This window comes from Rhizopus delemar, genomic scaffold (assembly GCF_000149305.1).
Source record: "Rhizopus delemar RA 99-880 supercont3.4 genomic scaffold, whole genome shotgun sequence".
NCBI lineage: Eukaryota > Fungi > Mucoromycota > Mucoromycetes > Mucorales > Rhizopodaceae > Rhizopus > Rhizopus delemar.
Genome location: NW_027137830.1, coordinates 675,521 through 702,451, shown reverse-complemented (window position 1 = coordinate 702,451; position 26,931 = coordinate 675,521). Strand labels below are relative to the sequence as shown.

Genomic DNA, 26,931 nt, shown 5'->3' with positions numbered 1-26,931 from the left:
AAGAGGTCTACCAGGCTTGTGTTGATACTGGTGGGAGCAGTGTATCCTTTATGTCGTAGTTGGAAATGTATCCGACAAAGAGTGAAAGACGAAGAAGAGATATGCAAGTGGTTAACTTATTGGATGGCATTTGGATGTTTTCAAGGTGAACGATTAATACGTATCTGTATGCGTGTGTGTGTGATTTATATAGTATTTTAGTATTGGATCATTGGATTGAATCTGATTTGAGACTTTTATCAAAAAGAAAATACAATCTTTACAAGTTATTTATCTTGTACTGGCTACAAAACCCTCATTCTAATGGTGCATCTTTATTGTATCAGCACGTCTTATTAAAGCCGCAAAAGGAAGAAAAGGAGGAGCAGGATACCATTATACAACAGCAACAAGAGGACAATTCATATAAATACTTGGATGGATATATACCATACCTTCCACCACCAACAGGGAGTGATAATAACAGTTATATCAGTACGAGTGAAGATGACGATGAAGATGAAGAAGCCAATGACTTGATAGAAGACAGTAATCACAGCACAATAATACCACAGGAAAAAGAGGTACATCATAGGAAAGCACAAGTAGAAAAGAAAGCTAAACACATTCTTTTAAATGATAGCCATATAATTTATTATTAAACCATAACGAAGCTGCTTGGTAAAGCAAATCTTTTTATTATTAATAAATCCCTTTTATATGATTTAACCTAGAATTGATATTTTACATTTAGCATTGTGTTTACTTATTGACATGTATGGCATAGGATGAAATGGATGATGGTGATGGCTGATTTCTAGTTTTGCTTCGCTTGGTACAGCCTCCAAGAATTGCTGTCTTGCAAAAAGACGACATACTGGATACCACATCTGACTTTAGTAGCTGTCCATAATGCTTAAACATAAAATCCAACACGAGGGACTTTAGGCCCACTTCCTCTACCATCATGGCTGTTTCAAAAATCATTGCACAATTTTGAAGGCTTAGATGATGTCGATAGAACGTCAGACAGCAAAGCTTCTTGAGACGCGTCATTAGATACATATTGGCCAAGACCAACAGATCACATATTACAGCGCAACTTTCTTCTGGATCAAGCGTGTCGCTGTAAAGGTACTTTAGAAATGCCAGCATCACCTCATAGCGCTCTGGTACCACAAGTCGCTTTTGTTCTGATTCGAGCATGCCCGACTTGTACATATTTCTGAAATGCGGCCAGCGCGCGATCAAGATAACTTGATGAACATAGAGTGCTTGACCATTGGATGGAATAATGACAAAATCAGAGAATTCTTGGTTATTTAACAAGGATGAAAATTCTAAAGTGTGCTCTGGTTGTGGTATATCATACAGTCCAAAGGTCTCACTGTGGATTACCATGGCATCTCTATAGAATGTAAGCCGACAGGTAAGTCGCGAAAAGATTTAGTTTACCTGAAATGATCGTATCCTTGAGGTCGGTTCGGATCCGTGTTTCCCAAAAACAGAAATTTTTTAGTCTTCACCCGATCCGCCGTATCCGTCATGACCGTAAAGTAATTCCAACCACCGATATCAAACGATCCATAACAGTCTTGTCTTTGCCATTCCAATTGATCCAGGTCCAACACCCACAGTCCGTAGGCATCATGGTTATAAAGTCCAAAGACGACCAATTTTCCGCAGACAGCTTCACAGTAATGATGGCTTTTCAAGAGTACCATCTGTCCTGTAAGGACCAGACGAGGGGTATAGGGAGGTGTGTCGAGATGAAGTACGAAAAGATCGGTCACTGTGTTACCTTGCTGGTCTTTACCAGCATAAATATACATCTTGGGTCCGATAGGTGTAGCTGAATGGTTATAACGAGGGGGTATACCATGAAATTGTGCCCATGTGAAAGTGTTCAGGTCTAGTACACTCAGATCATCCAAGACATAGGTGCCTTTTTCATGCTGTTAAGTACGCACAGTAAACATAACCTATCTCTCCCTCCCTCCCTCTCTTTCTTTTCTTACATTCCGGGTTTTTCGCAAATCCACCATAAATAAATAGTTTATTGTTGTACACTGAGGCACTATGCATATATCTCGCAGGTACGGATTTTTCTATTTGTGGTTGAATCCAAGTGGAGCTTTTTATGTCGAATAGATGAATATCGTTGTAATAATTTTGAAATTCATCACAGCCACCTATACATATAAACTTGTTATAATCATCTGGTTGTAAAGCTTATAAAAACACATTACCAAATATAACAATACAGTTATTCCAAAAAGTGGATGTATGTCCGTATCTTTTACAAGGTGGGATACCTTTCACATTCTACGAAGATGTAAGTATGAACTACACAATATAGGTTCGTGTTTACCTGAATTGTTTCCCATTTCATATTGCGCAGGTCGAGTACATGTAAGTCACTGGTTACATTACCTCCACCACCAAAAACAAATAGCCTCGAGTCTACTTTAACAAAACTCGGTCTCCACAATCCAACCCTATTATTTCCTGTTGTTTTTGTTATTTCTCGCATAAATGACATTTTGTAGAAGAAGAAGAAGAAAAGAAGAGAAAAAAGAAAACAAAAATAACCTTGTATATATAAATAGTAAAGGGGATGAATTACACAAGAAGTTCAAATATGTTTATATTGTAAGGATCTTCTCCTTTCTTGTAAACATTTGAATGAAATATAATGCATCATGTTCTCGTGTAACATTCTTTATAAAAGTAAGTCAATAAAATAATAAAATATATTTTTAAAGCAGAGCACTGTACATAATTGCGATTTATTATCCTATTGTTGTTGTTATTACCCTTATTTTCATTGATTTTAAAAGTGTTGTTTATGTTATGCGTAAATATTGTGAATTACTCAACTTGAATGTATATGTTTACGATGACTTCAATAAAGGTACACAAAAAAGACTCCTTTTTTATATAGAAAGATGCCATAATAAATACAGTATTTTTATTTTCATGTCCTTGTTTTGCTTTATCGTTTGAATTTGAGTAAAGGTGCCAACAATTCCAAAGGACCGGCTTTCTTTAAGAACTCATGTTGCATTAACTCCTCAGCAGTCGCTCTTGATCGAACATCGACACATAAACAGACTGCCAAGAAGCTCTTGAGCTCTCTCGAAAGCCTTTCAGGGTTCTTGAGCGTAGGTGTACCATTCGTAGCAATCAAATAGAGTGCCTTCAATGGCTCTTCATCCAAGTAAGGGGGTTCATTTTCAATCATTTCGATAGCCATGATACCCAATGACCAAATGTCCACCTTGGCTCCGTATTCCTTTTGCTTGACAACCTCGGGCGCCATCCAATAAGGTGTGCCCACCATCGTTGCACGCTTGTTTCTTTGATCTGTCAGTTTGGCACAGAAACCAAAGTCACTGATCTTGACTTGGCCGTGAGCATTAAGCAAAATGTCGTAGAAGTTTTTAACCCGATTTTCAAGTGACCTGCAGTTTCTTTTTCGTCCATGCTCGAGTAATGGGCTTGATCGAATGAGGAAACCTATTTCAATTAGATGCTTTTAATAGACTGTTAGATGCTCATTGATTGGAGGGTACCAAAGGCTATGTTACTTATCTTGTATGCATATTTAACGTATTGTACTCCGTATTATACTTTCGTTACTATAATTATTATGCAGAATTCGCTGACTGTGTCGAAATCGATATACTTGAGAAAGAAAGAAACTCAAGGTTTATGAGTGCATCTACGAACCTAGGAAGCCCTATCATGTCTCAAATCCCTCTCCTAAAGTAATTTTCCTCCTAAAAAACCCTGAATGTTCTATTTATGGTTTATATTTGAATAAAAATATTGAAATATATTGTTGACTATAGTGCTGATATCAAGGCAAGAAGAGCACTTTGAAACATTAATGATATACTTGCTTTTTAAATATATTTTTAGTTGTATTGTATCTTTGAAAGGTATTTTTCACATGTGGTATAAAATTTGCAGCGAAGTGAAAGCTGATTTTTCAATTAAATCAATTAAGTGTTTTGTTCAATAGAATGATAATAAAGAATTAGAGTTCAATAGGATAAAAAATAAATGTATAATTTTATCTAATAATATATTACCATAGTTACTTAAAGTTTTACGACGTAGATATTAATATATGCACTATGCAATTGGTGAAATGCCCTAAGCATTATGCAAATGGTTAAATGTTATATGCTATTGTGCAGATCTTTACATAATTTAATATAAGCACTTGCTCCTCATTCGCCAGTCTATTTTGGTAAGGTATACCTACTAATAAGTCTATATTTCCGTATACTTACATTGCTAAGCTTTAGTAATACTTAATTGTTATACATCAAGTCTCCTAAAACCTTACGAAATCTCACTAAGAATTCTTTAGCTGTTTATAGTATTAGCGATCTGTATCACAAAATTTGTTACTAAGATCAAAGCTGCTAGCTTAATTTTTAACTCCATCACAAGACACGTCATTCTAGCAATGCTGCCGTAACAAACGGAGGATATAGTGACAGTATAACTCTGGTACCGAGATTTGTTTTCTTAAAGCACGGGTCGGGTTTCTCTTTGGCCGCCAAAGCATCAAACATCTGGACGCTTACACGAAAGGTATAGAGTGTTATGCTCTGGCAAAGTAGTTAAGGAAATAATAATTTTTTTAAAGAGGCTGTTAGACCAAGGTTTTTATTGTTATAATAAAGATGAAACCACGTGTATAACAGAAGTGAGCTTGGGATTAACAAAAATAGCATAAAGAGGAAATAATGATACAAGATCAAAAGAATACTCTCTGAGACTGAGCTTTATTTAAAACATTAATTTAAAAAAAAAGAAATGGTTGCAAGGTCTACTATTTATATTATTCTATAAGTTGATGTGTAAATGAGTAGCCATGAAAGAGGATCCAATAATTAGCATGTTTGATTAAAGGATGATTACTGAATCGATTATGAAAACTTTTAATTCACTGCTTATTATATATTTTGTTGCTCTTTAGCTGATCCGGGAGGTTTACCTGTCTTCCCCGAGGAATGGTTATATGAAATGCCTCCAGCCAGATCAAAGGTTAATTGGGTACCTTAACCATTACTGTCCAGTTACGGAAATGATCGATAATAAAGATCACTGCTATTTATATTTCACATTTATTTAGAGAATGGGGTCAAATAGTGACAACTTTGCTTATAAGATAGAAAATTATATCTATTTAATAAAGATCTAAACCATTATCTTTTATCAATTAAATATGCTTCTTTAGTTGTGATTATATAATGCCCGTTATAGTCAGGCGATGCTCTACAACAGAAGCTATTGTTTAAATCATTTTTTTGCTTTTATTAAAGATTTTGAGAATAAAAGCGTGTGGGAAAGCCTATAACCACAGCTATTGTCTTCGTTATAGCATTATTGATAATCTTTTTGAGATAAACTTTTACTTTCGACAAAAGGAGCTTTTTGATTCGGCCGAATATCGTAAAGCAATTTATTCGGTTGGTCTAAATACATTCAAATCTTGAAATGACTTTTTTTGAGAGTATTAGCACACAAGCCCAATAACTAAATAATTGTATTCTTCATTTTTCTAGAATAATTCTATAGATATTTTCCTCTTATTCTTTCCTCGTCTTTTTCCAACATAAATGTGCTTCTCTTTCTATTTTCATCTTCTCTCAACAATTATCTATTAAGTTTAAAAGTTGGTTCACAAAAAAAGGTTTTCATTTAGCATCTCTTATATTTTATAAATGATATAATATTGAAATTCATGCCTCGTTAACTAGCTGTAGAGCGTTCACTAATCATCTTTAATAAAATACTTTCATAAATTGCATTATTCTGAAAAGATGAGGCAAACTAAAGTATGGTATGTAAAAACCTATGATTACAGCAAAATATGGTAACAGAAGCAATCTGGTTTCCATATTCGCGGTGATCAGCAGTAGCCCTCCTATGAGGCTGTAAATAACGAATTTTCCTAATAGCATTAGAACCCGTTGAGTATCTTGGCCATAAGATTGGACAAATTCCCACCAATGCTCGAAGCTAACTTCATTATTTATAGCCGTAGTACTAGCTTAGTTAGCCAATGTTTGTTCATTTGGTATGTTACAAGATATAGCTTTCTGAATCAATAGTTGTATGGTAACAAGATGGCTTGTCTGTATGTATCCTAATAACACCTGTATGATCAAAGTACATTTAAAAACAAGGAATTTTGGGTAATAGCTGCTAACTGGAGCATAGTATAATTACCAATACAGAGATTGTAAAAAGAATTGTATATAAAAAGAGAAAACAAAAAAGAATGTCTCTCTCCCTTTTTGTTCTAAAAGAGAGAAAGAATCATGTCTTTTGAATAAAAAGAAATCTGCTCTTTTTTTCAAATTTGATGGTTCATGGCTTAATACTTTTTGAACGAGTTTTTGAAATTTCATTTACTAGCTTTATTTTTTCTAGCTAGATTTTCTTGTAGAAGTTAATTCTTCTTGTCTTCCATCTCAACCAAGGCTAAGCTATCCTTCAAGTAGAGATATTTTGAACTGTGTTATACTATTTTAAATTTATGAGAACAAATTATATACTACATACGATCATCATATGCGAAGTTTCGTTTTTTTATAAGTGATAATAATAACTTAAGTATAGTATGGACAATCCAAATAATATCGATTGGCCATAATACTAAGCTTTTAAAATATATCAACTCATGATAATTGGGCATACAAAGGTAAGCGATTCTATTATTCTGATGGTGTATATACCATCTGTTTCTTCTTTATTGTTCCATTGAACAAGTACTAAATACAGCTTATACCAGTACCGTACCGACAATTATAGAAATAAAGCGCTCCAGCTTCTAAAGAAGCAGAGCAATTTCTAAGTTAATCCCATAATCAATACAACTTGATCATTTTGAGTAGTATATCTGCGGAGGAATCATTTTATAACGGATAATGAATATATACAGGAGTCTGAATACTCTGCTAGCACGGCTATGAAGAATTTCAAGAATAAACCAGGTATTATAGAAGTATTTTTTAAAAGAAGTACAAATAAAGATTAGGTGCAAAATTAGCCACGTATAAATCCTGCTTTTGCTTCAATCAAGCTATATATACATAAATAGATAAGATAAACAAAAGAGGCGTGTTGAGTTAAAGTTGGACCTTTTCTAGGTCAGTCGAATAAAGTTGATTTGCAAACACAGACAAAAAAGGAAAAGGAAATCGGGCTGAGTTTGACCCTTATTTTATTTTTATTGTCCTCTCTTTGGGTAAAAATAGGACTAAAAAATGTTGTATTCCATTAATAAAGTGAAAGGTTTTTCTTCTTTCTTTAAATAATACCTTCTAGAAGCTATCTTTTTTTTTAAAAAAAAAAAAAGAAAATAAGCTCGAAAAAAAAAGATAGAAGAGACATTCCTTTTTTGTTTTATACTCACACATATATATCCGTTCTTTTCTTCTTCTTTCTTTGTATACCATTTGCGTTTAGAAAAAAAAGGCCATGACAGACATCATAAAAGAAGGCTACCTGTCCGTAAAAGAAGATGGCCTAAGAGCCTGGATCTGGTCAAAGCGGTACTGTGTCCTGAGAGATCAAGCCCTGACTTTTCATAGAAACGAAGTATGTTATTTAAACATCGCAGCTCATCATCACACATGCAAAAAAGAAAAGAAAAGAAAAGAAACTAAAACTTATCTTTTATATATAGCAATCTGGACAATGTGTTGCACTCATCTTTTTAAAAGAAATCACTTCAGTGACCAGAACAGACTTGAAGCCTTACTGTTTTGAAACAGCAACTAAAGATAAAACATATTATATTGCCTGTAAGAGTGATGAAGAGCTTTATGGTTGGATGGATGAGATATATAATGTAAAATATGGTTACATGTATATAGATATGATGTATTTATATATGTTGATATTTGTAGAGATCAACTGTAGGAGCATCAGGACCTACTAATTTTGTTCATGAAGTTCATGTTGGGTTTGATCCAATTACAGGTGCATTTACAGTAAGTCTCTTTATGATCGCTCTATTTATTTTTATATGCTAATACATTTTAAAAAGGGCCTGCCTGACCAATGGACAAAGCTTTTGAAGGGCTCTGCCATTACTGCAGAAGATGCAGCTAAAAATCCTCAAGCTGTATTGGATGTACTCGAATTCTATACTGAGCAAACAAAGCGAGAAGCAGAAGAATATGGTAGTTCGAACCTAAAGGGTGCTGTAGAAAGGATAAGTGATGATCGTTGGGATGCCTTGATCCAGGAGTCCAAGGGAACTCAATTGCCACCACAAAGACCTGCTCCTCCAAGACCTGCTCCTCCTCCTCCTAGCGCCAAACGATCTCAAGATGTTCATGATATGATGAATGATTTATCCATCAAAAGCGTAAGACAATGCTATATCTATTTCTTTCTCTCTCTTTAATGCCTTGCATGTATATTTATTAGCCCAAATCACCTATCGATCCTCGCTATTCACCTATTGATCGTCTACCTCCTTCATCTGTAAGCTCCCTTTTTATTTCTTCTTTGGTACCTGAAACTTACCTGTCTCAAAATAATAGGGTTATCCAAGACCTGAACCTTCTAACTATCAAAGAGGTCCTGCCCGTACTACCAGCATCTCTACCTATGATGAACATATTATGCAAGAACGTGAAAGATTAGAGATCGAACTTCGTGAAAGAGAAAGAAAGCTTAAAGAACAAGAAAGGATACGCGACCAGCAGATGCAAAAGGAACGTGAAAGAGAGCGCCAACGCGAGCAAGAAATTCGGGAAAGAGAAAGGGAAAAGGCAGCTCAACAAGTGTCTGCACCCAAGAAAAAGGTAGAACAACGTATCAGTACAATGACAGAGGCACAGGTCATGGAGAAGCTGAGTAAGTGAAAAAGAGGGAGAAAAGGAAGGAGAAAGGTGGGAAGAGAATTCATTTTATAAACATCTGTTTCTAGGAAAAGTTGTTACTGCCGGCGATCCAAATGAGTTATATAAAAAGATAAAGCGTGTTGGTCAAGGGTAAAGCATATTTAAGGAAAGAAAGAAATTTCTAATAATGAAATTGTACACAGTGCATCTGGATCAGTCTATGTTGCCTCATCTCTTGCTACTAACACAAAGGTTGCTATTAAACAAATGGACCTAAGCAGCCAACCTCGTAAAGATTTAATTGTTACTGAAATATTGGTTATGAAAGAGTCACAGCATCCCAACATTGTTAATTATTTGGACTCATTTCTTGTCAGAAATAACGATCTTTGGGTGATTATGGAATATATGGAAGGTGGTGCTTTGACTGATGTGATTGATAACAACACAATGACTGAGCAACAAATTGCTACTGTCTGTCGTGAGACAACAGCTGGTCTTCATCATTTACACAGTCAAAATATCTTGCACAGAGATATTAAGTCTGACAACATTTTGCTTAATGCTCACGGCCAAGTCAAGATCAGTGACTTTGGTTTCTGTGCCAAACTGACAGATCAAAGAAACAAGCGTGCAACGATGGTGGGCACACCTTATTGGATGGCGCCCGAGGTTGTCAAGCAAAAGGAATACGGAGCCAAGGTGGACATTTGGTCATTGGGTATCATGGCTATCGAAATGATTGAAAATGAACCCCCTTACTTGGATGAAGAGCCATTGAAGGCACTCTATTTGATTGCTACGAATGGTACACCTACGCTCAAGAACCCTGAAAGGCTTTCGAGAGAGCTCAAGAGCTTCTTGGCAGTCTGTTTATGTGTCGATGTTCGATCAAGAGCGACTGCTGAGGAGTTAATGCAACATGAGTTCTTAAAGAAAGCCGGTCCTTTGGAATTGTTGGCACCTTTACTCAAATTCAAACGATAAAGCAAAACAAGGACATGAAAATAAAAACACTGTATTTATTATATCTTCTTTCTGCTGTTGTTACCATTGTAGGCCGAGAAAAAGCTGGTTAAAAAAAGGCTTGAAATTGAAAGTGATTGTACACACCCCCTTATTTTTGAATCACGGTTGACAGTTTAAGCCACTCTATCTCCTTTTTCTCTTTCATTACTTTGACGAAAGTCATGACAAGTGCAGTTAATTTTCATCTGGCCGAAAATTCAGCTTCAATTATTCGTCGTGGAGCTTTGCATTTCACAAGGAAGAATAAAACAATACAAACACCAGCCTGTTTAACTTATACGCTTCGAGGTTCAGTACCTCATTTGGTTGCGGATAATTTAAAACCTTTGCCTATTGAACTCGTTCAAGTCACCTTGGAACAATTGTAAAAACTTTATGGCTTTTAAAAAAAAATAACAATATATTTAACACAGTTTTATCTGTCATAGTTTAGAACAAAAGGACGCTTCTTTTAAGCTTCCTCAAGGTTTGCACAAATATTTACATCTAGAGGTAAACAAGAATAACAGTAAAAAACAGAGAGAGAAAAAAAAAAGAGTTTAATAAAAACAAGTGAATATATAGAATGCAATTTTATTTTGTGATGTACGTGATCCTCTTAAATTATCGTCTGTTTCATTCAATACAGATAAATATCTCTCTGTTCAATCGCAAGGAGGAGTCCGCCAGATGACACCTGCTCTTTGGGCAGAGGCTGTAAATGCATATCGCCCTGATGTTGCAGCTTCTATGGCTGACACTATAACTGATGTTGTATGGAAAAGTAAGCGAATTATTAAGTCTGTGGATAGATCTCTACGTTGGCTGGATGAAAACTTGACCAAATCAAAGGTTTGTATATACTAATCCTCATATGCATACATACAAACAATACAATAAAACTCATAAATACAATAGGAATTAGATATTCCTATTTTTGCTCACGTAATGGGACATACCAATATCGAGGAACGTATACGATCAGCCAAAGAGACATCAGAAAGAGATGTGCAAGGCTTCGTTGTGAATCTACTTGGACTCGAACATGATTCATTATCACATTTCATACGTGCTTCGACAGACAATTTACCTCAAAACAAGCCTAGATTAGTTTATGGACTATCAACACCCGAAAAGATTTTAGAAGGTATTTCGAACGGTATTGATCTTTTTGATGGGTCGTATGCCTACAAGGCCACACAGAGTGGTCGTGCTATTATTTTCAAATTTGGTAGAGACCTTCACAGATCTAGTACTCAGCAAAAGACAATTGACTTGTGGGACCCTCGATTTTCTCAAGACTTTGAACCACTCGATATAACATGCGGTTGTCATGCTTGCAGTAGACCTCACAGTAAAGCCTATATTCATCACCTACTCGATGCACACGAAATGCTGGGCCCACTTTTACTCATGAGTCATAATGTCTATCAATTAGATCAGTTTATGGCAGCCATCCGAAAGAGCATCGAAAGTGATTGCTTTGAACAAGATAAGGAGAGATTTACAAGGCATTTTACTGAAACTGAGAACGATGTTGACGAATTAGACGTTGAATCGTTGAGTATTCGTGCAAAGAAAAAGAGAACCACACTTTATAAACAATAGATTCAAATCCATTGCCTATATATTTCAAGTTTAAAAAGTGCATGATATAATTTGTGATGCTGTGCTCTTGTTCTTCTTCACCATATTATTCCATGGGCATCAAAGCTTTTTTCTTTTTTTTTTTTTTTTTTCGTTTAGTAGTTGGCTTACACAAGTTTAACAGTATTAAGTGCTTTTACTAATAAAAAATAGTTGTTTTGTATTACAATAATTGATACATATAAAGCTTAGTTTATTTTAGCTATTCAAAGTTTGGGCTTCATTATGTAATAGTTATCTAATAAATAAATAGTAGCATTTGCCACAGCGTTTATGATTTGCTCTCTGCCTTCGGGCTGATGTCTGAATTTTTTAGGTATTTCTATTTGTATGGCATCCATTCCTTTCTTAATTTCCTCGTAATGAAAATGGTATCTTTGTGTAGTGTAGCCGCCACTGAAATAAAGTACATCATCTGGTTCAAAGTATTCAGTTGAAGGTACTGCAGTTACGCTGTGATTGTAAGCAGCAATTTTATCTCCAAATTGCTTTAGTAATTGGTGTGGTTCTTTATTGTTGTAATGTCTTTTAGTTAGTGACTTAATAGATGATTTGTGCAACACTGCTTCATCCAATGATTTTACTGATTTTGTTTTTATATCTGTAGGCTCTAGTAAATAACCAAGCTCAACCATGCCATGTTCATGGGTTTGGCCTAAAGGAAAAAGAGGAAGAAGATTTGATAAAAATAATAAAAATGACGTATTCATGTAATTTACCATGGATATCTAAAAGCAACCCAAAATTGTAAGTCTTGTGCAAATCTTCAATGGATTTTTCGATGAAATTATGATATTCCAACCATATCCTCTTTCCTCCCTCAGTCTCTGTACCTTCTTCAATGGGTCGATTGGTATCTGCTTTTCGTCTTGATATCAAATTAATAACGATGTAAGGCATCTGTCTATAGTGACTTTCTATTTTTTTGCATATCCCCTCTGCTATCTCTTTAGTGTACATGTCTTGAAGTACGAGACTGCCATTTTGGGTTCTGTCAGGTATTGATGAAGGTTTCTGACGCCCTCCATGAGGTGCAGTAATGATGAGAGGTAGCGTACCAAACTAACAAAGACTATTAAATAATTCTTTAACCTTTTTCTCAATACTCCATACCTTGTAATAACTTAACATTTCAAGATAAAAAAGAAGAATTTAACACTGGGTTTATTTTCAATAAACTTTGCATTAAAAAATTAATCTGAGCCTTCCAATGATTTTTATTCGGAGTTTATAAAATACTCTTCTGTCAAATACACACAGAAAAAAAAGAAGCAAGATTTATGTATAGCCCCTGAAAATTATTGTGTGTGTGCTCGGTTGTTATGCAATAAGTATCTTTTAAACACATAAACAGATACTAGAATATCCTAAGCTTACAAGTACAAAAACAAAAAATTGCCACTCAGTTATGCTGCATATTGTTAATTGTACCACGTGATCTCAATAACAATATTTTGACCCTCAAAGCATCATTTTCCCTTCTTTTGTTTATTAAGAGAAAAAAGTACTTTTTTTTTAAAAAAAAAGAAAAGCTTGTTTTAATTTTTTGGTTTTTCTCAAACTTTACAAGAACACAACGGCATTTTCTTAGTTTATATGCGATCACTTGTCTACTATGTATTCGCCGTCTAGAAACGTGAATCAGTCTTCAAATGTTCCAACAACATCTTTAATTGCAGACAAGGAGAAAAGAGATCAAAAGAGTATTATTCAGGTTAAATAAAAACATTCTTCTCTTCAAATTGACGGCTTATAAATGTGTATGCTATAGAGCTTTTATTCGAAAACAGCGCAAATTGTTGTCCAGGGGCGACTTACTACTTCCGATATCAAACGACCTAGTATAAGAGAATATAACTCTTCATCCAAGAAACCTAATAATTGGGTAAATAACTTATTCATGCAAATAATTAACGATTTTGCTTATCTATCAATAGTTTAATATTGCAACCGAGGATATCGCTCTGCTGCGGGAAGATTTGAAATATTGGAGAAGCTTAGCTGCTGCCGATAACTATCAAGAACAAGTGCCACCTATGACGATTGATATTTATTTGGATACTTCGAGGCTAACACCAAACCAAACATTACTCGCAGCAGATGATAACCTTAGATGGGGATTCGTTGATGTGCTTCATATGAATCGTATATTGATTGAAACCTGGGTATTAACTTTAAAGTAAAGAATAAGTGGAGCGAATATATAATGTGCATTATTAAAAAGCTCATTCTCAGTAGACAACCTCCTCCCTCTCATTATTCTGAGGGTTTACCCAACCTATATAAGCGCTCTATTGTATTTTTTAGATCATTACATTCATTTGTTAGGTTACTACCAGCTTATGAGCTTTATCGTAGAATGCGTAAATCAAATGAATCAAGTCCATTATCCATTGGTTATCGTCTTTCTTCGAATCCAAATATGCAATACAACTCTGAAATACCTTTGAGTAAATAAGGAAAAGAAAGAAAAATGAGATAAAAATGATCAGTTTGATTAACTGAAAGGCTTATACATAGACTCAACTATATTAGAAAACGATGCACGTAAACCAACAAACCATTACAAATTTTCTGACATTGTTACACCGAACGGGTAAGATATATTAAATAATGTTTATGTGTAAACTAACAAACATTGCCACAGTACTTTTAATTTGAGTGTAACATATCGCCGCAATTGTGCTTTTAAAGTGGAAGATAGGGAAAGGGATCTCAGTGCTCAATTTATCGACATGGACGAGCAATTCTTTACTCCTACAATGACAAAATATCAACATACCAAATCCAGACCTACATCACAAAGTTCTGTTACACGGAAAAAGTCTTCCTCTTCTATTTCTTCAAGAAATTCTTTGGAAATGAATCAAAAGCTCAATATTTCAATATCCTCTTCAAGTCGTCATGGTTCAATAACACGTACTGTATCACCTTTTAAATCACCCTCTTTATCATCATCTCCACAAATTGACTCTGGTTGTAAGGAAGTAAAAATAGCTGCGTACAGATATAATTTACTCATTATCTAATGCTTAGTTCCAAGTACTATGACATCAAGGCAGTCTACCACTCTCGATGCAAGCAGACGAGGTTTTGACAGCGGATCATTTGGTCGCAAAATTGAATTTTCTTCTAGTTTTGAAAAGTATAAATCTAGCACAACAGGTAAAATACCTGATTCACCTTCGTTGAGTAGTATAAGGCGTTTATCTACTGAAAATGATCTTGTCCTAAATAAGGATGATGATGGTTTAGAAGACTTTTTTAGACTTGTAATGCCCAAACAAGAGCTTCGATCATTTCAACGCACTCCTAACTTTACTCCTTTATCAACTGATACTTCAACTGGTTCAGATATGACAAGCAGTGTGGGTGGTTCCCTAGCCACAAGCAAGAAATCAGCATTATCACATTTTCAGAGTCTAAGAGATACGCACACCTCACTTTCTGAATCCTTATCATCAAGCTTAATGATAGCTACTACTCCAAGCAGTCATAATGAAGTTACTGGTACATCACCTGTGTCCTCCATTTCTTCAGCAAGCAAATCATTCCAGCCTGTTATACCTTCTCCTTTACATGCAGAACAAAATTCGATTTTAACTGTACATATACCACCTCCAAGCGATCCACGTATTGGCCCTATGATTCAGCGTGATGATACTTCGTTGAGAAACAGACAAGTAGACGACTCGTCCTATAGTCGAAAAGATGATAGTAGTCAGAATCAGTCATTAGCTTATCCCACATACCCGCAAGATAACCCCAGTCTACGTGCAAGCCACAATCTTGCTGTACTCAAAGATGCTGCTGATAACTTGAACAATGACAGTACACCAGATAATGTTGCTAAGAAAGGAACACATATATTAGACGATGATGATTCACTTGTATTTAACTTAATTGAACTCGGTTGTGAATCATCAGCACAACCTCAAGACGAACAGCAGGAAATGATTTACAATAGATCTCTTCACAGATTAAAATCAAGAAGTCTCGAACAGTCATTCGAGTCATCATCACCTCAGCAATCGGCTAGCGAGGAAGACCAGGACCAGAGGAATTCAAACTCTTTAATTCACTATAACACATGGTAGGAGCGTATATTTGTCATTGTATAATATCAACAAAAAAAAGCAAAAAAGAAATTCATTTGTATGAAATCACAAATAAATAAAAAACAATATTGTTTTTTATATACTTAAACGAGATAACTTGCTTCGCAAATATAGCCACCTCGATTGTTCATTGTCGTTGCGCAATAGAAAATTACATTTTGAAATTACATAATAGGTTACAAATTTATTGTAAATGTCGTTACTAATGCACCGCTATAACTTACTTTTCATCTCACAATACATAATCCTTTAACCCTTTCTATTCAATTTTTACTCTACCAACACACAGGCGCAACGATATATCCTTCATGAGATTATATATTTGACACCATGTTCACAAAATCTCTCACTCTTTTTTTGGGTTTTACATACGTATTTTGGCAACAATCATATTCTAGACTGTACTTCAATGTCAAGAAGTCTGATTTCATGACCGAAAGCTTCCTTGATAATGAGTTCACATTCATAGTTCTCATGTCCTCAATGTTTGACAATGCCTTCTTACCGTTTTATCATCAAACATCGGCTTCTAAGGCCACAAATACCAAACCGAAGTTTATCCAGATTTCTATAATCAAATTTTTCTCACTCCAATTCACTCTTAAATTAGCCTGTTGATCTTTTTCATATACATTCAATAGACTTTGAAGATTACATGCTATCTTGTACACATACTAAATGGCCTCTTGCATTTGTTACTGCTGCTTTCTTTATAACACCAATTGCATCGCCTCAGCTTTTCAGTAGCTCAAGGAACACAGAATAAATTCAAGCAAATGTAACGTTTTGAGACTAAATGTACCATACCTTAATACGGATCTTTTTCAAGACGTCGATTAGCTCCTTACTAACCGTTAATGGGTTGAATTACTCCCTTCAATCTTTTGTGTAATTAAACTTCTCTTCATCAAATTCATCAAGTCATCGCTTATCATTGGCGTCAAATATGAAACTGTAAACAAGATTATTAAAACACTTTATTTATATCATAACCATCAAATTCATAATTATAAGCGTTATGCTTATTTTTTATGTTATATACTTTATAAATCTAAAGATTGTGCCTTCCGAGAGCTTTTCAGGAAGATATATTCCCTTTCACACTATAACGGCTCTTCTTTTTAAAATTGCTATGTGCATATCAGTTATTATGGTGCTCTGTTTTTTGAATATTACTAAAAAAGATTCTAAAATCAGGTAATTGCTCATATCATTGCTGCTTATCATCTTGATAATTCAATAGAGCTTTAAACAGATATACTACACTCATTCCCAGCAATTTTATTAAAAATTTATGCCTTTCTTCCTCTGTCTCTTTTTCTTCTTCTGAAGATAATCGGAAATAATAATAAAAGTAAGTGTACCATAACCTACACGTATTAAATTATGAAATTGTATGATCTCCTTCTTGAAGGCTTCCAATTAGACATCTTGTTCACAATGCTTATATTAAAAAAGATGGCATTGAGGTTAGTATTCGTTTTGGGAATTAATAGATGACAGTTTATATACATCTTAACACCAAGCAAACCATGCCTGTGATGGAGCTTTAGCTTCCACTTTTATCACATAATCAATAAACTTACTAGCGGTTCTGATGTTAAAATCTTTGTTGTTCAATAAACTTGACTATCGGCAATTATTTATAAGGGCTATTTATTACAACAGACTTAATAAAGGATAAATCAATTAACTAACCCACTTTAATGGTACATAAAGCTCGTTTTGATGTTGATTACCTTGAATTAAGAAAGCTTTTTGTTTTACGATAAGTAAATGTGTTGATACGTGATTATTACAAAGGTAGATGAGAATCATTCGAAAGATCATTTGATAATGAATTACGGTCTGAAGCTCATATGATCCTTATTCCTATTAGATTCTATGTAGATGTGATGAATGCTCATTCAAGAACACCCTGGCGCAATTTCCAAATGAGGGAGTATTCTGTGATTGAAAAAGCTTTTTTTTTTTTGATAAGGATCGAATATCTTTTTTATCACTTCTCAAATGCTCTGAGACATCGATTCTATTAACTACCATGAATTCACTATATCTTTATTCCTTATCATCCAAAAATCTTCATATGGTTACTTGATTATGTTGATGAAATATGCTTCTTCTTGGTTCAGTATCTATGGATAACGGAAACTGAGCTTTAAAAGTTTTTAGAAATTTAGCTTTCTCACGGGGTACAACCATTGTTGGCTGACAAATTTTTAATTGTGAACCTTTTGCCCTTTTTCGCTTTTTATTTCCTTATTTTACATAAAACATGGCAACTGTTATAGATCCCAGTAGTCTTTCCAACCTTTCAGAGGTTTTGACTAAGCATGTTCACTTGAATTGGAGAATTAGTTTTGAAGAAAAGAAGATTGGCGGTCATGTTCTTTTGGACATGATCACTTTGGTTCCTAATGTGTCAAAGATCGTTTTGGATACGAGTTATCTTGAATTAAAAAATGTTTCTTTAAACGGACAAGCCCTCAAGGTAAGCCAAAACACCGAGTTTCTTTTTTTTTTTTTCTTGAGAACTAAACAGTGTTATTAGTACGAGGTTGCTGAACGTCACCTTAGTCTCGGATCTGCTTTAACTGTCTACCTTAATGAACCTTTTGCTGCTGAAAATACTGCTTTCCAACTCAAGGTTGAATATTCTACTACAAACAAGTGTACTGCTGTTCAATATTTAGAACCAGAGTAATATAGATATATAAAAGACTTGTATAAAATCTAACGCGTATTTCATCTAGACAAACAGTAGGCAAAAAACACCCTTACTTGTTCTCTCAATGTCAAGCCGTAAAGTATTGATAAACAATGTATTGAACTATCAATAATAACTTGATTTATACTAGATCCATGCCCGTGCATTTGCACCTCTTCAAGATTCTCCCTCTGTAAAATTAACCTATTCCGCCTCTGTCACTTCACCTTTACCTGTTGTCATGTCTGCTCTTTTACTTTCCAGTGATGCCAATGAAGACGGTACAAAGACTTATCACTTTAAACAAAATACGACTATTCCTTCATATTTGATTGCCATCGCTGCTGGTAATTTAGCAAGCCGTGAAATTGGTCCTCGATCCACTGTTTGGTGTGAACCTGAGGTCGTTGAACAAGCTGCGTGGGAATTCGAGGCAAGTAAAATTGAATGTGTATAAAAACAATAAGAGTAACATGATACAGGACACTGAAAAATTCATTGCTACGGGTGAAAGTCTCTTGACTCCCTATGAATGGGGTCGTTATGACCTTTTGGTTTTACCTCCTTCTTTCCCTTATGGTGGTATGGAGGTAAGTTTGAGTAAGAAAATGGTTTTCAGAAAGACTTATCCAATTTAGAACCCTTGTTTAACCTTTGTGACACCTACTCTCTTGGCTGGTAATTTAAGCGCTTATATCAAAAACAAGCAAAAGCTAACTTGTGATTGTGTACATTAGGTGACAAGAGTGCTGTCGATGTTGTTGCACATGAAATTGCTCATAGTTGGATGGGTAACTTGGTAACAACTTCTAATTGGGAACATTTCTGGTTAAATGAAGGCTGGACAGTGTTTATTGAACGTAAAATTGCAGGTAAGCGTTTCAAGGATCTATGATTTTAACGACTATTTATTTAACCATGCTTATTTTACAGCACGTCTTCATGGTGAGCCCGAAAGACAATTCAGCTCTATTATAGGCTGGAAGGCATTGAAAGAAAGTGTTGAACTCTTTGGCGAAAGTTCCCCTGCCACTATTTTGAAGCCTGATTTAAGCAGTGGTATTGATCCCGATGACTACTTTAGCTCCATTCCCTACGGTAATTTTTTTTATAAAAGAAAAGACACATTTGTTAACCATATCACTTGAAACAGAAAAGGGGTTCAATTTGCTTTATCACATTGAAAAGGTAGTTGGTGGCCCTGCTGTCTTTGAACCTTATATGAAGGCACATGTTGAAAATTTTGCCTCAAAATCTATCACTACTGAACAATGGCTTGCTCATCTTCACTCATATATGGAAGCTCATCACGGTAAAGAAGTCGTTGAAAAATTAAAAACAATTGACTTTGACCGCTGGATTAACGGCACTGGTATGCCTCATGTGGATCCACAATTTGATACAAGCCTTGCTGATGCCTGTTACGATCTTGCTAAGCGCTGGGAAGATGCTCGTAATAGCGACGACCTCAGTGCTTTCTCATCAAAGGACGTTGAGAACTTTAGTTCAACTCAAAAGAGTAAGTGATATTCGTATAAAAGGAAAAGAAAAGGCTAAATCTTTTTTTATCTATTCAAAATAGTTGTCTTCTTGGAACGTTTGACTGATTGTGAGCCTTTCCCTCATCATATCCTGGACAAAATGGACGAACTCTACCAAATGACACCTATTCGTAATGCTGATGTTCGTTTCCGCTGGCAACAACTCTGTGTGATGGCCAGCTATGAAAAGATTTATCCTAGCGTCGTCGAATTTATCACTGAACAAGGTCGTATGAAATTTGTCCGTCCTCTTTACAGATTCCTTTATAGAGCCAAGAATGGTGCCAAATTAGCTCAAGAAACTTATTTGAAGCACAAGAAATTCTATCATCCAATTGCTGCACAACTCATTGAAAAAGATATTGATTTAAAACAATAAAAAAAATTGAGTGTCTAATTCTATTATACAACAAAAAGTATTTACAAATAAATGTGTGAAAAGGTAAAGTTAATTGTGGAAGGCATCTCTCCAAGATTTCAAATTAGAAGGAATACGCTTCCAAGTAGAGGGTTTAAAGATGCTAACACCTTCAAGGGGATCAGATTTTTTGTTGTCTTCCATGTCCATTGATTCTCTGTTATTATATCTATTAATTAGGATTAAACGCCCCTTTGTATCTTATGTATGAACATAATTGCTCAAAAGCTTACCTCAAGAAAGCCTCACGGCCGGATATCAAGTCAATTTCAGCAAGGGGAATCACTTTTGTTCTTTTACCAATCTTATAACCGGCGTAAAAGACGAGCACAAGAGGAATACCAATGTAACAAGCTACAATATCTGCTGCTACAACAGGTGTTGCCATCCAAGCACTGTAACCTTGTCCGACCAATACAAACAAGCATACGAAAAATGCAAAGATGGGACCGATAGGGAACAACCTAGCCTTGAAAGGCAAATCTTCTACCTTGTAACCTTGTAAAACATAGGCACGACGGAATCGCCAGTGAGCAGCTGCGATACCTAACCAAGCAATGAAACCAGCAACACCAGAGATATTAAGTAACCAGTTATAAACAACACCATTGCCAAACAAAGAAGTCAGAAATGCAAGCATACCGATAACAGCTGTCAAGAGCACACAATAGATGGGAATGCCGTTTTTGGTAATCTTTCTGAAAAATTTAGGTGCTTTGCCTTCATTTGCAAGATCAAGAAGCGTACGGCTTGAGGCATATAATCCAGAGTTACCAGCAGAAAGTACGGTTGTTAAGATGACTGCGTTCATGACATCTAAAGAGAACATTGTTATATATAATTAAAGAAAAGATAGATGTATTATCCTGTCTGTTGCTTTACCTGCTGCAGGAGTGATACCAGCCTTCACAAACACCAAAGTAAATGGAGAAACTGAAATTTGAGTCACATCATCACTCAAAAGTGAAGGATCATCGTATGGAATGATGAGACCAATGATAAGAATAGAAAGAATGTAAAACAAAATAATACGCCAAAATACTTGCTTGATAGCTCTTGGTACATTCTTTCGAGGATTTTCACTTTCGCCAGCAGCAACACCAATCAGTTCGGTACCTTGGAAAGAGAAACCTGCAGTCAAGAAAGTACTCAAGACACCGAGGCCTTGAATACCGCCATAATTGAATGTTTCTGTTCCGTAATAGTGACCTCCAAGTACGGCAGTATCAACCAAGATACCCAAGATGATGAAAACAATAACTGTCAATACTTTGATTAAAGCAAACCAATATTCTGCTTCACCTATATACATATAATCCATTATTGTTAGTTATATCCACATTGTATAATGTTTTTATCTTTACCATAGCCTTTGACAGAAAATAAATTTAAGGCAAGGATGATGACCAAAAAGACAATAGACCAAACATAGTTTGGAACATGAGGTAACCAATAAGCCATGACCATTGAACCTGCAGTCTGTCATAAAATCAGATTAAAATACTGCTTTATTTTGTAATAAAAATAAAGTATGCTTCTTACCAATTCGACAGCGACAGTTACAGCCCAGTTGTACCAATAATTCCATCCTAAAGCAAATCCAACAGCAGGGTCAATGAAACGTCCAGCGTAATTGTTAAAACTTCCAGAAATAGGTAAAAATGTAGCCTAACATATAAAACCGTTAATTAATTGGAATTAAAAAAAGTGTTACATCATACCATCTCTCCGAGACATTCCATCATAAAGAAGACCATGATACCAATCAAAGCATAGGCAAGCAATGCACCACCTGGTCCAGCGTTTGCAACAGACGAACCGGAAGCCAAAAAAAGACCGGTACCAATCGTACCACCAAGAGAAATCATGGTTAACTTTAAAATTATCAGTGTCACCCTATCACAAAAAGAAGTAAATACTTACGTGACGAGCTTTAAGTCCTCTCTGTAAGGCCGGTTTATCATCAACAACATCAGATACTGATCCAGTAGATATAGAACCATTTCCCCTATGATGACTAGCCTTTTCAATGTGACTGGAGGATGAACCTTTCATGTATTTAACATCATTTAAATCAATTTCTTCTACAATTTCGTTGCTACTTCCAGCCTTGTTTTTAATGGACTTTTTTCTTCCACTAAACATTTTTGATTTGAATATGAAAAAAAAAAAATTAGCAAAGGAAAAAAAAGAAAAAGCAAGAACACAAATAAGCAAAAAAAAGTTTTTTGGAAATGTCCAAAAAAGTCAACACAACAAAGATTATCTAATTCAATTACAGCTAATAGTTACTCCAATAAACATAAAAGGAAAATCAAAAGACATCTAACATGTGTAACAAAAAAAATCGTTCAATCACCTTTGTCTGATTTTTCTCACGTAACAATTACAATCCTGGGAATCAATTTTGTTAAATTTAGACTCTTTTTTATATATTGTGGTCGTGTAAGCTGAATTCAGGTCATCTGCGAAATTACAAAAACTGTAAACTTTTATTGAGTTCATTGTAAAGCTCTTTGCTGAGGGAAAAGTCGGTTAAAAGCCGAAAGTACATCAAAAGTTGTTCTTTCAAGTGGATAGTACACGCGCGCTTTTTCTTTTATTGCCAAGAGAAATGTAATCGAGCTGTTTTGTAAGCTCATGTAAATTATAAACTAATGTATTTTTTCTGTAAAGTTGATGTACGCGTTTTTGAATTATTATATAACGAATGATTATTTTTCACATCATATCAAAAGTTATATCTTATAAAGTTCTAACTTCATCCTCTGAATCAGAAAACTTGATTTATGACCGAAACACCGCCATGAAGGGGCAAACAAAAAATTCATGCAGACAAGCAGCTTTATGTGAAATATGGATCAGTTATGCAATGTACGCTTATTGTTACATATTGAGGATGTGTTTTTTTTTACTTGATTCAGTTACTGGTTTAACTGTTATTAAATTAATAACAGCTACTGCTATGATAAAATATAGATGGATACAAACATATTGTCAATGATTTATATACAACCACTATATAAATAAAGTACAAGATTCCTTAAGATGTTCAATTGCACTAAAGTCCTCATAACCATTTACTTACTGATACCGTGAGCACAAACGAAATTACTTTTCTATAACGGAAAAACGGCATAGTTTACTTTCAAGGTAGCATCATAAAATAGAAAATTTACATTGGAGTAGAGAGAAGTCAGAGACTAAAGAAATGTCAATTTTCTTCAGCATTTCCTTAATATTCGGTAATACTGGGACTAGCGCCTTACCTTTGTTTTTCATATAATCAAGTTTGACTTCAATAATACACACATGTCCTCTAACCCAATTGTTACTAACTTATCTGTATGCATGGTTTCATTAAAACATAAAATTCAAATATACTTCAAAAAATCAACAGATTATAATTTACGAGCAATTTGTTATATTTTTTCAAACATTTTAATCAATTATGCTTTTGAAACAGGATGAAGAATTTATTGATATAAAGCATTTAGCGTTGACCACCATAACCTCTAATGTTTTCTGCAAATCCCCATTCAGTCTCCAACTGATATGGTTCACTAACGTGTGTTCCATTTTCTGTAATTTTAGCAATTTGATACTATTCGACATATGAGCATTTCAGTATTATAATACACATATTTAAACCCACCTTATTCATGGACCTTGCATCTCTGTAAAATAATACACGTAAGCATTCATTCATGATTTCGACTGCTTCTTCTTCTGTCAATTCATCTTCTCTGCCTTCAACTCTTCTTCTCAAAATAGGCTGTGCCAAGTGTGCACCAAATCCAGTAGCGATTGTTGTTGATTGGTAAGTTGTGCCTCTTAAATCGACGTAACCAAGAAATTTATCACCTTTGTGAATTCCTCCCACGACAAGCGAGTTCCAAAGAGGGTTGAATTTAGATCTTCTGTTGTACATAACTCTCCAGAGATATTCGTAGATATGAGGTGCTCCTAAAACATGTCCATCATCTGCATTGTGTTCTTTCACCCTATTTTTTTTACATGCTATCAGTAACTTTTGGCCTAGGATTTTTTTTTTTTTTTTTTTGGCTTGCTTAATTTACATGAGGGAATCCAAAAGATGTTGAATGTATTGATAATCTGATAAATCACCTGAAGCACCAACAATTGTGCTCTCGCCAACTGGATATAATCTTTTGATATCACGAAAACGAGCTAGTGATCCATACGAACCTATACATAGATTTAAGTATACATAAAAAAGCAGTTCGAATTTATTTTTACCAAGCATATCTGCTGCCATTATGATACCATCTCTATACTTGAAAGCAAGGACGGATGTACCTGTCACTAAAGGATTTCTAGAAGCAAAATTAATACAGTTTTGTTATGAAAAAAAAAAAAAAAAAAAAAGGTAAATTACTGAGTTCTTGTCATTGGACCATAGGCTGATTGAGCTAAATGGTCAGAAACTGTTTGATGCATTGGAACGGTATTATAGGCGTCAACAGCTTCTGAACGTGGCTTGCCCCAGTGTGAAGGAAAGTGATCCATATTTTATTATAAATGTGATTGAAGAAAAAAAAAAAGAATGCTTTTACGCGCGTCCGAAGTTGTGTATTAGTGAATGACGTCCGGGATACTTTGTCCAATCAAAATGTTCAATTTATTCTAGGTGCGCCATAAAATTCATTTCAACTGCCAATTTGAGAAGCAGCAAACGAATCCTTATCACACAAAACCTTTAAATCTTGTACTTTATTTAGCACTTACAATGGTGTACGTCTTGCGACACCTGAAAAAGATCCTTTTACAAGAAAAGAAAAGAAAATATCTGAATCAATTGATAAGAACGAATGGAACTTTTTAAATGATAAAGCATCATAAATTGATATTTGTGCTACAATTTTTATATGCTACTTTATTGTATAAAACGGTTATATAACCCAAATCCATGTTAATAATGCAAATAACAAATGGTAAGGTTTTTATGATTGCACCAGTTGTTTGTTTAAAAGCCTATTACATATCTTCAACTTCAATTACCACCTTATTGTCTGCTTTTAAACGGTCCACAAGAACTTGACCAAAAGCAGTTGAAGGAGTCAAAACACCACCATCCCTTCCAGGAATTTCATTTCGACTTTTAATGATACTTAAAGCAGCTTCAACTACCATGCGGCATGTATCACCATAACCGGGATCACGGGAACCTAAAAGGCACATCAATATCTTATTTTTCTCCTTTTTTTGCATACCTTTAATGGTGGCTCTAGCGCGAACTGGTTCATCGTAAGGTTCAATTTCTGCAGTACCGACAAATTGAAATTCATAACCTCCTAACTTTCTCGTTTCATCTCTTGGTCCATAACCTGATCCAGGCAAAAGGTTCTTGATTTTCTCACCAATCATAGGTGTTCTAACCAACAAGAAGGTCAGTGGAAGCACTGTATAAAATAAACAAGCATAAACAAGACCAGGTAAAAAGCTAAAGCTCTGAGTCTCCCTACATACGCAGCTGTGTTTAGAAGAAAATATGGTTAAAAAAATCTTCAATTTTACTTGTAAGTAAAAAGGTTGCCGTAAGGCTTTCCACGGTCTGCCCAAATAGACCAACTTCTTCTTACAACCTTTTCATTCACAGCAGACATGATAAATGGTGCTTGCCACTTTCCATCAAAGTCGTAATCCTTGCGAAAGATGGTTATTGGGGCCTTGTCCACACCACGTCTTGTAGCCAAGATATAAGGATCCATTAAATTACTAGTGTCTTGAGATGCCATCTCTAGACAAGATTGAATCGTGCCACCCGAAGCACCTCCCACCAATTTCATCACAGATGCCTTGACACTAGCCAAGTTGAGACCATGTTTGTCTTGGATGTGATTGGCAAGGATAAAAGTACCTAGATCACTGGGGACAGAGTCAAATCCACAGCAAGGTACAATCATGACCTTTTCCTGTCGAGCTTTTTCATGGAAGCGATCAATGATATCCTTCACCCAAAGGTACTCGCCTGTGATATCTACGTAATGCGTCTTTTGTCGAATACAGGATTCAACCAAGGGAGTACCGTACTTGGCAAAAGGTCCTATGAAACATGTTACACAGAAATAGTTGGTTATTTAAGAGTTACAATACCAACTGTGCTGATAATAACTCTTGTTTGAGAAACTACTTGATCAAGAGTTTCGGGTTGATGAGAATCTGCAATAAGCAAGTCAAGTTTCTGTGCACAAAAAAAAAATTAATGTTGTTCTAGATTAACACGAGCTCATTTACCTTCATGGAAGGATCAAGATCTGCAAGTCGATCACGAACTTTTTCCAACTTGGCCAGACTACGGCCAGCCAATCCCCAGTTAATAGACTACATGAGTGTATTAAAAATAGAGCCATTAAGTGATATATTCATACTTTATCAAATACTTCAACAAGGTACTCTGCAGTAAGAGCACCTGTAAAGCCTGTAGCACCAAAGATAACTGATGTATTTACAAGTGTTATAAAGGAGAAAGATTAAAAGAAAAAGATCAATTGTAGTTTACCAATATCGTACTTTCTTTGTTGATAATCAGTCATTATCCAATAAACGCGTAAAATATATAAAAAGAGAAGAACAAAAGGTAAAAATATAATTACAAATAAAAAATAAT

At 35.0% G+C, this 26,931-nt stretch overlaps 10 protein-coding genes across 10 annotated transcripts; 4 read left to right on the top strand and 6 right to left on the bottom strand.

Moving 5' to 3' along the window:
• Positions 1-208: 208 nt before the first annotated feature.
• On the bottom strand, positions 209-2,371 carry RO3G_05780 (uncharacterized protein; the record flags this gene model as incomplete). Its single annotated transcript, XM_067660370.1, has 7 exons — positions 209-233; positions 430-597; positions 746-1,387; positions 1,435-1,924; positions 1,998-2,171; positions 2,229-2,304; positions 2,351-2,371. 7 exons carry the CDS (start codon positions 2,369-2,371, stop codon positions 209-211), a joined length of 1,596 nt encoding a protein of 531 aa, XP_067516471.1.
• Positions 2,372-2,974: 603 nt separating this feature from the next.
• Positions 2,975-3,728, bottom strand: RO3G_05779 (uncharacterized protein; the record flags this gene model as incomplete). The annotated part of the gene is made up of 3 exons (XM_067660369.1): positions 2,975-3,498; positions 3,613-3,620; positions 3,712-3,728. The coding sequence occupies 3 exons, from the start codon at positions 3,726-3,728 to the stop codon at positions 2,975-2,977; spliced, it is 549 nt and encodes a 182-aa protein (XP_067516470.1).
• A 3,757-nt stretch (positions 3,729-7,485) lies between these two features.
• On the top strand, positions 7,486-9,848 carry RO3G_05778 (uncharacterized protein; the record flags this gene model as incomplete). The annotated part of the gene is made up of 8 exons (XM_067660368.1): positions 7,486-7,605; positions 7,694-7,858; positions 7,917-8,000; positions 8,057-8,380; positions 8,443-8,499; positions 8,559-8,874; positions 8,948-9,011; positions 9,065-9,848. The coding sequence occupies 8 exons, from the start codon at positions 7,486-7,488 to the stop codon at positions 9,846-9,848; spliced, it is 1,914 nt and encodes a 637-aa protein (XP_067516469.1).
• Positions 9,849-10,559: 711 nt separating this feature from the next.
• On the top strand, positions 10,560-11,477 carry RO3G_05777 (uncharacterized protein; the record flags this gene model as incomplete). Its single annotated transcript, XM_067660367.1, has 2 exons — positions 10,560-10,721; positions 10,788-11,477. The coding sequence occupies 2 exons, from the start codon at positions 10,560-10,562 to the stop codon at positions 11,475-11,477; spliced, it is 852 nt and encodes a 283-aa protein (XP_067516468.1).
• A 245-nt stretch (positions 11,478-11,722) lies between these two features.
• RO3G_05776 (uncharacterized protein) lies at positions 11,723-12,647 on the bottom strand (the record flags this gene model as incomplete). Its single annotated transcript, XM_067660366.1, has 3 exons — positions 11,723-12,171; positions 12,236-12,578; positions 12,609-12,647. The coding sequence occupies 3 exons, from the start codon at positions 12,645-12,647 to the stop codon at positions 11,723-11,725; spliced, it is 831 nt and encodes a 276-aa protein (XP_067516467.1).
• Positions 12,648-13,875: 1,228 nt separating this feature from the next.
• Positions 13,876-15,613, top strand: RO3G_05775 (uncharacterized protein; the record flags this gene model as incomplete). The annotated part of the gene is made up of 4 exons (XM_067660365.1): positions 13,876-13,966; positions 14,037-14,112; positions 14,164-14,517; positions 14,653-15,613. 4 exons carry the CDS (start codon positions 13,876-13,878, stop codon positions 15,611-15,613), a joined length of 1,482 nt encoding a protein of 493 aa, XP_067516466.1.
• Positions 15,614-17,909: 2,296 nt separating this feature from the next.
• On the top strand, positions 17,910-20,175 carry RO3G_05774 (uncharacterized protein; the record flags this gene model as incomplete). The annotated part of the gene is made up of 10 exons (XM_067660364.1): positions 17,910-18,125; positions 18,186-18,334; positions 18,388-18,436; positions 18,493-18,792; positions 18,980-19,019; positions 19,079-19,213; positions 19,320-19,439; positions 19,495-19,860; positions 19,924-20,112; positions 20,153-20,175. 10 exons carry the CDS (start codon positions 17,910-17,912, stop codon positions 20,173-20,175), a joined length of 1,587 nt encoding a protein of 528 aa, XP_067516465.1.
• A 354-nt stretch (positions 20,176-20,529) lies between these two features.
• RO3G_05773 (uncharacterized protein) lies at positions 20,530-22,445 on the bottom strand (the record flags this gene model as incomplete). Its single annotated transcript, XM_067660363.1, has 6 exons — positions 20,530-21,116; positions 21,183-21,602; positions 21,665-21,779; positions 21,843-21,968; positions 22,022-22,174; positions 22,224-22,445. 6 exons carry the CDS (start codon positions 22,443-22,445, stop codon positions 20,530-20,532), a joined length of 1,623 nt encoding a protein of 540 aa, XP_067516464.1.
• A 1,348-nt stretch (positions 22,446-23,793) lies between these two features.
• On the bottom strand, positions 23,794-24,830 carry RO3G_05772 (uncharacterized protein; the record flags this gene model as incomplete). The annotated part of the gene is made up of 5 exons (XM_067660362.1): positions 23,794-23,904; positions 23,956-24,304; positions 24,380-24,509; positions 24,561-24,637; positions 24,700-24,830. 5 exons carry the CDS (start codon positions 24,828-24,830, stop codon positions 23,794-23,796), a joined length of 798 nt encoding a protein of 265 aa, XP_067516463.1.
• A 468-nt stretch (positions 24,831-25,298) lies between these two features.
• Positions 25,299-26,857, bottom strand: RO3G_05771 (saccharopine dehydrogenase; the record flags this gene model as incomplete). Its single annotated transcript, XM_067660361.1, has 7 exons — positions 25,299-25,489; positions 25,535-25,782; positions 25,839-26,367; positions 26,418-26,505; positions 26,559-26,645; positions 26,693-26,760; positions 26,824-26,857. 7 exons carry the CDS (start codon positions 26,855-26,857, stop codon positions 25,299-25,301), a joined length of 1,245 nt encoding a protein of 414 aa, XP_067516462.1.
• Positions 26,858-26,931: the final 74 nt, after the last annotated feature.